Here is a 12,103-nt window from a genome sequence, read left to right as displayed (position 1 = left end):
CACAACAAAAATATATAAGTATATGTATCGTGATTCCCCTTCGCAGTGCCCCCCTGAAAGCAAACTTACCTAGATTCATCACTATATCACGGCTCCAGATGTATGCGCTGGCATGATGTTCGTGCCATTCAACTCTCTCTGATTGTCTTCAACAGTAATATTATGAACATAATCCAGAAATTCATTTGGTTAATCCGTCAAGATTACGATTGTCCACTGATCAAAACTGGTGCACTGTGTTGGCGCGTGTGGATCGACTTAGCGGAACGATGACGAGCTGCTGGCCCCGAACGTGTCGCCGGGGTACCGGTCGAACATCTGCGACCCCTCGCCGGAGCCCTGGAACATAGGCTCAGCCGCCTCGTCGGTCACGCGCCATACCTTGATCGACTTGTCGAGGCTTCCGCTGTACACGATCCACCGCGACACGCCGCTGTTGTCTACGCTCTCGGTGGCTGCGGCCGCGACGTTTTCCTTGTTGTACTCCACGACGGCGAGGCACCTGATCGGCTCGGTGTGGCCCGAGAGCACGGACAGGCAGGAGTGCACCCCGCCGTCGCGCCGCCAGACCATAATGGTGTTGTCGGCGGAGCCGCTGAAGAGGAGCGCCCCCGCCGCGGCGAGGCAGAAGACGGCCTTCTTGTGGCCGCGTAGCACGCCTGCGTGGACGAGCTGGCGATCGCCCTCCCAGCAGTTGACGAGCCCGTCGGAGGAGCCGCAGTAGAGCACCGGCGCGACGGCGCTGACGGCGAGAGCGTTCACCGCGTGCTCCTGCTTGAGCAGCGTCTGCACGGGCGAGTGCTTGGTCCCTTTCCCCTGCACCTCCCGCTTCCACACCTTGACGGTCCCGTCGGCCGAGCCCGTGAACACCAGCCCGTCGAACGCGGCCACGATGGCGTTCACGTTGTCGTCGTGCGCCACCACGGACTCGAGGCACTTGGAGTCGCTGATGCGCCACACCTTGAAGGTGCGGTCCCAGGAGCCGGAGTAGAGCAGGCCCTGCGCCGCGTCCGTCGGGCTCAGGCACGACACGGCGTCGCTGTGCCGGATCCACAGCGCCGACCGGTTCTTGCGCACCTCCACGTAGTTGGACGGGTTCAGCGAGCCGCGCAGGAAGTCGCGCAGCCGCGGCAGGCTGCCGACGCGCTTGTGCAGGCCGTTCTTGGGCGACACCTTCCACACCCGGATCTTGCCGTCCTGGTGGCCCGTGAAGATGCGCTCGCCGGAGATGACGATGGCCTTGACGAGGCCGCTCGACGACTTGAAGCCGCCGGAGTCCTTCTGCTTGCGCCACACGCGGATGTTCTTGCTGTCTGATCCGGTGTACAGAGCGTCGCCCTTGGCGGCGAGAGAGTAGATGTGGCCTTCCTCCCTGACGAGCGAGCTGATGAGGCTGGTGCCAGGCGCCATCGTGGGCGCCCCGCCTTGGCCGGCCATGGACTCGCTGTGGTGGGACCAGGGGGACGCCATGGTCTGGTTCCAGGGAGACATGTTGTACGGCGAGCACTCGCCGCTGAAGCTGGACGGGTAGTCATTGTAGAATCCAGGGCTGGCGCCACCAGTCGCGGAGGAGCTGCTATTCCTGTTGGAGCACTCATCGTCCGTGCCCGAGTAGTTGGGGTCGGAGTGATGCATCGGCAGCGGGATGTTGGAAGGGTGCGAGCGCGGGAGTCCGCCGCCGACCCCTTCCCCGTCGCTATCTCTCATAGGCTCTTGCCGGAGGCTGTGGCGGCGCGGCGAGACCGTGGTACGGTGGAGAGAATTGCGAATGGAGGGGAAGGGAGGGAATGTGTATGTGCGCAAGGGAGGGGAGTGAGAGGCGAAGAGAGAGTGGCGGGAAGCGACAAAGCCGCTGAGACCGCTACCACGTTGGGGGCGGGGAACAAAGGGTGGGGCCACAGCCCGTGAACTGCTCCCTTTCACAGGTCTTGGAGGATTGCTAAAAGTTATATATTTTTCCGGAAATTTAATTTGCCTACTCGATGCATATATTTGCTTAAAACTATGTATTTTAAATAAGGCTAGCGTTTAGGCTACAGCCAGCTATAAAAACTTGAATCATCAGCCACCTTCTAAGCTGTCCGATTCATATATTCGATCATGATACAAAAATTGTTCGCATGTATCAATTATTTTTAGAGTATGTAACATTTATTCCCAATATTTTTCCATATAGCCTTCAAGTAGAGAAATTATGGTGCAAAAAATCCACTTATGGTACAAAGTAATTTCGAATGTAACATTTTCCTCTCTGTATGTAACATTTTCAAAAATATTACATCATTTTACAACAATTGTCTGCAGAATATCCAATGCTTTGCTTAACTTATCCAACATTATAGGAATATGGCTGTAACATTGTTGCAATCTCTGCATAGTGTACATACGGAAATCATTTCTTCTGAACTAAATAGCTTTTCGCTCTTGATTTCATTGAAACTAAAACACAAAGAGTACAACTATCGACATACCCCTCCCCCAGACTCCCTGCCGAGGGAGTAACAAACCGCTTATCCAAGCTACTACCAAACTGCTACGACCATACCACAAATAGTAAAACAAACAAACTTTAAAGAGCACCAAGAATAAACTTCCCCATAAACTCTATTAGAAAAGAACTCAAGGTCCCTTTTCCTACTTTGCTTCTTGATGAGTGCATTTTTAGAGTGTTTTTATTCCCTTATTTTATATAGATATCCTTGTGTAGCAATAGGATTTTGGTATTTTACTGCTCCCGCACACCTTTTTGTTTGTTTCAGCAGGATCTCAAATATTAAGGTGATGATGAAATATCAATAAACACTATCATTTTAATGGTATTTTGACGTGATAAAAGTCATCTAAGCACTTAACCACGCGCCTGGGCCGAAGGGGGACGCGAGGAGGAGCTCCAGAGTTTAGCGGGCATCGTTACGGGGGGACCCCGCCCGTACGCTACGGCAGGAACACCGCCTCGTCAAATACTTTCACCTCGTGCAGACAGATCTGAGGTCCAACATAGAGAGCCACCAGAAACAACGAAACATCATCCCAGAGAAGATCTAGAGGGAGGAACTAGAGAGAAGGCATCATCCAAGCTACTACACGGATAATTAGGAGGACAAGGCATCATCCCTTTCATCATCAACCGCTAAACCAACATCCATCTTCATCTCATTCCCTCCATCCGGTTGTAATCCCCATTGCCATTGTGGATTTGCACTTGAATTCATACTTTCATTCTCATTCCATTCGCAAGGTTATGATAATGTTCTTGATTGCTTCCATGTGTGAGTAGTTTACCTTGTTCTTGGGGAGATGGGAAAACCCTAGCAATATTTCGGTATGAATAAAGATGATCTATAACCTTGTGCTATGATTGTGTGTTAGTTTTATCTCTTTATATTATATGAAGTCGACCATGTAATATTTGCCTTTGGGACATGAGAGGAAACTACCTTTGGAAGTATAGTAGTGTATACGGCGGGAAGTGACATACCGTGATTGGTGCACTATTATATCGAAAAGGGGGATAAGAAAGGAATCACTAATGTTTAACAAATAACCATTGGGAATCCATTAATTGTGATGGATCAATAGGTGGTTTGCCGAAGATCATTGGAGTGGTTCTTTAGAGATGTGCTATCCAATGTGTATCTTACTATTGAGCCTTTCCGACATACAACATTAACAATGACATAGATTATCTAATTTGAACTCTAAACTAATGCTAGTGGTGGAACCATCAATCCCCGAGAACATTTATTCCTTATTGAAAGTTCAAACCTCGCTCAATGCAATTCACACTTTTCTATTTCTATTACTTGTTTCACAACCAAAACACAAACTCATTTAAACCAAACCTCACTTGGGATTAAAGGCACCTTTCAAGTATATAAACAAGAGGCATAAAGACCTTAACTAGTAGCCTCTCATGGTTTGATACTCTTATTTCGAAACTAGCTACAATTGAACTATGTACTTGCAGCCATCAAACTATTTTCTGGTGTCGTTGATGGGGAGCTCAACGCTTTTCATCAAATAGGAGCTGGAATCATGGAGCGGATTGATAGATCGCAAGATCATGGAAGGTCAACAATTGAGCAAGAAGGAGATGTGAAAAATCATAAGGGGTTGCCCGATCTTCTCAGTAAGCGACGGGGGTGGTGATGAACACACGATGAACACAGCGGAGATACACGATGATGAAGTGGATGATAACTTGTATGACGCTGACGAATCTCTCGATCGAACCCTATCGCCAATGCAACAGCTCTCAACCCTGCAAGATATTCGCAAGTCCACACACTTGTGCACGTAGCCGCCGACCACGAAGCGGTAAGTTGCAACCGTCTAATTCCTAATGGAACAGCAGATCACACAAGACTTTAAGTAGTAAAACACCAGATCGATGCGAATTGGTGTATAGATTCAATAGAGTTGCCAAGCAATCAACTATGAACTAGGGTTTATCTTAAACATGGTCTAAAGCTATTATGGGGGCGTCCTCGGCACTTATATAGGGCTTCAAGACGACCAGAAGTCGAGAAAATACAATAATAACCGACCCAGATCGGGATTTGGTCGAGACTGGCTCGGACACGGCTGGCCTGCGGGCCGGTCGGCCGAGGAAGGGACCGGCCGGTCCGGTTTGGACCGGGCCAGGGACCGGCCTGTGACAGGGCCACCAGGGTGACATACAGAACACCCTCCTGGTTGGCACCAGCGCAGGATCCGGCGGGCGCCGGGCTCACCCGGCGTGGGGGCCTGTTGAATCGGACGTGGGGCCAGGCCGACCGGCGTGGCAGCCGGTCGGACCGGGCGTGGTGCCGGCCTGGACGTCGTCTTCCTCCCTCGCGCATGCCTCCCTCTCCCCCCTTGTGCGTCCATGGGATGTCTTCTTGTCCAGTTTCATGTCCAGCTTCACGTCCTGCTGCTCATCTTCTCCTCGTGAGATACTTGCTCCATCTTCGTACCTGATACGTCCATTTTGCATCACTATTTTATATCATAATTTACTGTTATTCATTGATATATTTCATATTTAGAGGTGATACTTATGTTATTTCATCTATTTTGCATGTTTCATGATTATTGGAGGATCATCCACCGGAGTCAGGATTCTGCTGGAAAAAGCACCGTCGGAATGCAATATTTCTGGAGATCAACAATTGACGGAAATTACACCGAAGATCTTATTTTTCTAGAAGATTGATCTAGCCAAAAGGAGGAGCCGAGGAGGGCCTCCATGGGCCCCCCATAGGCCGGCGCGGGCCCTGGCCTAGCTGCGCCGCCTTGTGGGGAGGGGGCCCATAGCCCCCTTCGGCCGCCTCTCCTTCGTGTACTTCTTCTCCCCGAAAACCTAAGCTCCAGGGAATAATCGCGAGGAGACACAGCCACCTCTGCGGGGCGGAAAACACCAGAGAGAGAAGAGCTCTCCGGCAGGCTGAAATCCACCGGGGAAATTCCCTCCCGGAGGGGGAAATCGACGCCATCGTCACCGCCATCGAGCTGGACTTCATTGGGATCATCATCACCATCATCTCCACCACCGTCACGGTCATCTCCACCGCTGCACCTCGTCATCGCTGTAACATCTAGGGTTGAATCTTGATTGTTTGGTAGGGGAAACTCACCCGGTATTGATTACTCCTTGTTATTGATGCTATTGAGTGAAACCATTGAACCAAGGTTTATGTTCAGATTGTTATTCATCATCATATCACCTCTGATCATGTTCCATATGATGTCTTGTGAGTAGTTTGTTTAGTTCTTGAGGACATGGGTGAAGTCTAAATGTTAGTAGTGAACTATGTTGAGTAATATTCAATGGTTTGATATTTAAGTTGTGGTGTTATTCTTCTAGTGGTGTCATGTGAACATCGACTACATGATACTTCACCTTTATGGGCCTAGGGGAATACATCTTGTATTCGTTTGCTAATTGTGGGGTTGCCGGAGTGACAGCAACCTGAACCCCAGTTGGTATATCGATGCATGAGGGATAGCAGGATCTCAGAGTTTAAGGCTGTGGTTAGATTTATCTTAATTACTTTCTTGTATTTGCGGATGCTTGCAAGGGGTATAATCATAAGTATGTATTAGTCCTAGGAAGGGCGGTGCATTAGCATAGATTCACCCACACAACACTTATCAAAACAATGAAGATTAATCAACTATATGAAGCGAAAGCACTAGACTAAATTCCCGTGTGTCCTCAAAAACGTTTGGTCATCATAAGTAAACAAACCGGCTTGTCCTTTGTGCTAAAAAGGATTGGGCCACTCGCTGCAATTATTACTCTCGCATTTTACTTACTTGTACTTTATTCGTTTGCTATATCAAAACCCCCTGAATACTTGTCTGTGAGCATTTACAGTGAATCCTTCATCGAAACTGCTTGTCAACACCTTCTGCTCCTCATTGGGTTCGACACTCTTATTTATCGAAAGTACTACGATACACCCCCTATACTTGTGGGTCATCAAGACTATTTTCACGGCGCCGTTGCCGGGGAGTGAAGCGCTATTGGTAAGTGGAATTGGTAAGGGAAACCTTTACTGTACGTGCTGATTTTATTTCTGCCTGCTGCTATAATTCATTATGGAGAGATCTCCTCTTGAATTCCTATTTGGAAAATCTACTACTACTGCAAAGGTAGTGGATGAGGCGCCAGGTGAGAAAGAGGTTCCATACAAAATACCTATGAAAATTATTGAACGTGTTGTGGATAACCGCTATGAAGGGGATGGAACTATCCATCCTGGAGATCATTTACTGTTTTTACATGAATTATGCGGGTTATTCAAATGTGCAGGTATTGCTATGGATGAAGTTAGGAAGAAACTATTCTCTATATCGCTATCTGGTAAAGCGGCGCATTGGTATAAATTGCTGAAGAATAGGGATTCTCTTGATTGGAAGGATATTGTGCCTTTATTTTATTCTAAATTCTATCCTCCAAGTGAAATTCACAAAGATCGGAACCGCATATATAATTTCTGGCCTCATGATGGAGAGAGTATTGCCCAAGCATGGGGGAGATTGAAGTCTTTAATGCTCAAATGCCCCATTCATGAGCTCCCTGGTAATATCATCATTGATAATTTCTATGCAAGACTGTCTTTTCAAGATAAAACCTTGCTTGGATACTACTTGTTACTGGATCATTTACATGCAACAAAGAAGAGTTTAAAAGGGACCTTCTTGATCGGATTCGGGAGAATGCTTGAAGGATGGGAGAACGACAAAGATAGAGAGTCGAGTATAAACTATGATTATAAATGCATTGAAATTTTTATGGATACTTGATAAATTTCGTAATATGAGTGCTACTTATGGTCTTGACCCTCAAGTTGTTGCAAATTTTTATAAAGCTTTTGCCTCTCATTTTGAATTGCCTAGGAAGAATTTTGATAAGTATCATGAACCGTACAAAGATAAAATTGATTCATCTATAAATAAATGTGTTGTAATTGAAACTGTTGATCATATTCTTCCTGAAGCTTATATTGAAAAAACTCCTTTCCCTGCTAAAATGAAGGAGTATTCTGTTATAACTAGTGCGGTTAATAAAAGTGCAAAGAAACCTATAGAACCTGAAGAACAAATAAAGGTTGAACCTGCTATTGCAATAGTTAAAGATCTTGTGACTTGAAAATGTAGAAGATGGTCATATTATTTTACGTGAAGATGCTTCTAATATTGTTTCGCATCCTAATAAGTCTAGGAAAGCCAGTGTTCCTATGCTCTCGTTAGAATTGGTGATCATTGTTATTATGGTTTATGCGACATTGGTGCAAGTATTAGTGCCATTCCTTATGAGCTTTATACGGAGATCATGCATGAAATTGGTTCTTGTGAACTTGAAGATATTGATGTGGTTATTCGGCTAGCTAATAGAGAAACTATCTCTCCTATTGGTATTGTTCGAGATGTGGAAGTTCTATGTGGTAAGATTAAATATCCTGCTGACTTTTTGGTACTTGGTTCTGCTTGCTAGTAAGTCTTGTCCTATTATTTTTGGTAGAACTTTTCTAAATACTTGTGGAGCTGTTATAGATTGCAAGAAGGAAAAAATTATGACTAAATTTGCTGGTGAATCTTATGAGTTTAATTTCTCTAAATTTGCCAAAACTCCTTATAAAGCTGATTTGCCTAATAATGATTTTAGAGTTGAACAGGTGTGCGTCTATTGCTCTTGCTCCTAATAATCCTTTGCGGCAACATTTGGAGGATAGTGAGAGTGAAGTCTTTAGGGAAGAAAGGAATGAGCTTGATGAAATTTTCCTTCGTCAACCTATTCTTAAACATGACTTGCCGGTTGAAGATTTAGGTACAACACCACCACCAAAGGAAGATCCTGTTTTTGATTTAAAACCGTTGCATGATAATCTTAAGTATGCTCATATTGATGATAAGAAAATATATCCTGTTATTATTAGTTCTAAGCTTTCAGATTTTGAGGAAGAAAGGTTATTGGAAATATTGAAGAAACACCGAGGAGCTATTGGCTACACTCTTGATGACTTGAAGAGGATTTCTCCCTCTATTTGCCAACATGCTATCAACATGGAAGATGATGCAAAGCTTGTTGTTGAACATCAGCGTCGTCTAATTCCTAAGATGAAGGATGTGGTAAGGAATGAGGTATTAAAACTTCTTGAAGCTGGTATTATATATCCTATTGCTGATAGTAGATGGGTTAGTCCTGTGCATTGTGTTCCTAAGAAAGGAGGAATGACTGTTGTGCCTAATGATAATGATGAGCTCATCCCTCAAAGAGTAGTTGTAGGGTATAGAATGTGCATTGATTATCGAAAAGTTAATAAGGTTACTAAGAAAGATCATTACCCTTTACCCTTTATTGATCAAATGTTAGAAAGGTTGTCTAAAAATACTCATTTTTGCTTTCTTGATGGTTATTACAGGTTTTCACAAATTGCTTTGTTAAAACTAAAGATCAAGAGAAAACCACTTTCACTTGTCCCTATGGAACTTATGCTTATAGACGTATGCCTTTTGGTTTATGTAATGCTCCTGCTACTTTTCAAAGATGCATGTCTGCTATTTTTCATGGCTTTTGTGAGAATATTGTAGAGGTATTCATGGATGATTTTTTGGTCTATGGGAATTCTTTTGATAATTGCTTGCGAAACCTTGATAAAGTCTTGCAGAGATGTGAAGAAACTAACCTTGTTCTTAATTGGGAGAAATGCCACTTTATGGTTAATGAAGGAATTGTATTGGGACATAAAATTTCCGAGAGAGGTATTGAAGTTGATAGAGCTAAAGTTGAAGCAATTGAGAAGATGCCCTATCCTAGGGATGTTAAAGGTATTCGTAGTGTTCTTGGTCATGCTTGGGTTTTATAGGAGATTTATTAAAGATTTCTCCAAGATTTCAAAGCCTCTCACTAATCTTCTTCAAAAAGATGTACCTTTTGTTTTTGATGATGATTGTAAGGAAGCTTTTGAAACTCTAAAGAAAGCCTTAACAGCTGCTCCTGTAGTTGAACCTCCTGATTGGAATTTACCTTTTGAAATTATGTGTGATACTAGTGATTTTGCTGTAGGCGCTGTTCTTGGACAGTGAGTAGATAAAAAAATTGAATGTTATTCATTATGCTAGCAAAACTCTTGATGCTGCTGAAAGAAATTATGCTACAACTGAAAAAGAATTATTAGCTGTAGTTTTTGCTTGTGACAAGTTTAGATCCTATATTGTTGATTCAAAAGTTACAATCCATACTGATCATCTCTGCAATTAGGTACCTTATGGAAAAGAAAGATGCTAAGCCAAGGCTTATTAGATGGGTGCTTCTTTTGCAAGAATTTGATTTACATATTATAGATAGGAAAGGTGCTTGATAATCCTGTTCCTGATAATTTGTCTAGATTGGAAAATATTGCTTATGATCCTGTTCCTGTTAATGATAGTTTTCCAAATGAACAATTGGCTGTAATAAAGGTGAGCTCGCGAGATAGTCCTTGGTACGCTGATTATGCTAACTTTATTGTTTCCAAGTACTTGCCTCCAACCTTTTCAGCTCAGCAAAGGAGGAAATTCTTTTATGACTTGAGGCATTATTTTTGGGATGACCCACACTTATATAAAGAAGGAGTGGATGGTATTACTGCGAAGATGTGTTCCCGAATAGGAACAACAAGAGATATTGAGTAAGTGTCATGGTAGTGCTTATGGAGGACATCACGCCGGAGATAGAACCGCGCAAAAGGTTCTACAATCAGGTTTCTATTGGCCAACTCTCTTCAAAGATGCAAGAAAGTTTATTTTATCTTGTGATGAATGTCAAAGGGTTGGTAATATCTCCAGACACAATGAAATGCCTATGAATTATACTCTTGTTATTGAACCATTCGATTGTTGGGGATTTGACTTCATGGGTCCTTTCCCTTCTTCAGAAGGTAACACTCATATACTTGTCGGTTGTTGATTATGTTACTAAATGGGTGGAAGCCATACCCACAAAAAGTGTTGATGGTGAGACCTCTTTAAGAATGCTTTTAGATATTATTTTTCCTAGATTTGGAGTTCCTAGATATCTTATGATTGATGGAGGTTCTCATTTTATTCATGGTGGTTTTAGAAAAACTCTTGCTAAATATGGTATTAATCATAGAATTGCTTCCGCTTATCATCCTCAAACTAGTGGGCAAGTAGAATTATCAAATAGAGAGATTAAATCTATCTTGCAAAATACTGTTAATAAATCTAGAAAGAAGCTGGGCTAGTAAATTGAAGGAAGCACTATGGGCTTATAGAACTGCTTATAAAAATCCTATGGGTATGTCACCTTATAAAATGGTTTATGGGAAAGCTTGTCATTTACCTTTAGAACTAGAGCACAAAGCTTATTGGGCTGTAAGAGAACTAAATAAAGATCCTAAACTTGCAGGTAAGAAGAGATTGCTACAATTGAGTTCTCTAGATGAATGGAGAAGTGAAGCTTATGAAAATGCTAAACTCTTTAAAGAGAAAGTTAAGAAATGGCATGATAGAAGAATTATCAAAAGAGAATTTAATGTTGGAGATAAAGTCCTATTGTATCGGTCTCGTCTCAGATTTTTTGCAGGGAAATTGCTCTCAAAATGGGAAGGACCATATGTCATTGTGGAGGTGTATCGTTCAGGGGCAATTAAAATTAGTTCTCTGCAAGGTGATGCCACACAAGTGGTGAATGGACAAAGACTCAAGCATTATATCTCTGGTGATTCTTATAATGAAGATGTTGATGTTATTCGAGTGGTGACTCCGGAAGCTTTCATCAAAGGTCAAATTGACAGTTCTGCGAGTTCGACTTTGAATAGGTAACAATATTGGTAATAAAAAGTCCGCGTTTAACTTTCCGAACAATGTTTTTGCTATTTTTGGAAAATATGAAAAATTACGAGATCGAAACGGAGTGGAGGAGATGCACGAGGGCGTGCCCCCATAGGCCGGCGCGGGCCCCAGCCTGGCCGCGCCGCCCTATGAGGACGGCCCCTCGGAGTCCCTCTCCAACTCTTGTTCGACCTGGTACTTTCCTTCCGTCGTGAAAATTTCTGCTATATAATCCCCCGGACCCCTGGAGGTCCGTATATCGTTTTCTCGTCGTGTTTTGTTTCGACCTGTTTCTGTTCAGATGTCGTCGCAAGGTTCATCCTCAGAAGATTATGCAATGCGTCGCAACCGTGAGCTCCTCCAGGATCTACATCAAGGAACTTTCGTTGGATGGGCGGAAGAGGAAAGGGTCGTGACAAGACGGAAAGAGATGGATGAGAGCGTCAAGGAGGAAGTGAAGAAGATGTCATCAATAGGGAGTAAGCCAATCTTGGTGGGATCGCTTGACACTCGACGTTCTTTTTCTCATAACTTGCAGGGACCTTTACCACCTGCTCCTAGCCTCAACTCTTTCCCTGCTATGGAGGAGGCTCTTCGGGTTACCGATGAGTTTTGTGATCAATACCGTGTTCTGAGAAGGGAAGTGGAGATACTTCAAGAGGAGAACAACCGACTTCGCAGGATGCTAGAGCAATTCCTCACTCCCATCAGGGTCGTTCCACCACCACCGCCGAAGGAGTAATTCATCATTGGTATTGGCACCCCCTTGGTTTGTTCCAAG

At 44.0% G+C, this 12,103-nt stretch overlaps 1 protein-coding gene across 1 annotated transcript; it reads right to left on the bottom strand.

Annotated features, from left to right (window-relative positions):
• Positions 1 to 258: 258 nt before the first annotated feature.
• Positions 259 to 1,707, bottom strand: LOC124700501 (protein JINGUBANG-like). Its single transcript, XM_047232624.1, has one exon. It carries the CDS (start codon positions 1,705 to 1,707, stop codon positions 259 to 261), a length of 1,449 nt encoding a protein of 482 aa, XP_047088580.1.
• Between the last annotated feature and the right edge of the window lie 10,396 nt (positions 1,708 to 12,103).

This window comes from Lolium rigidum, chromosome 3, assembly GCF_022539505.1.
Source record: "Lolium rigidum isolate FL_2022 chromosome 3, APGP_CSIRO_Lrig_0.1, whole genome shotgun sequence".
In the NCBI taxonomy this organism is placed as follows: domain Eukaryota; kingdom Viridiplantae; phylum Streptophyta; class Magnoliopsida; order Poales; family Poaceae; genus Lolium; species Lolium rigidum.
The sequence above is the reverse complement of the archived record's forward strand: the minus strand, read 5'-3'. Positions and strand labels throughout refer to the sequence as shown.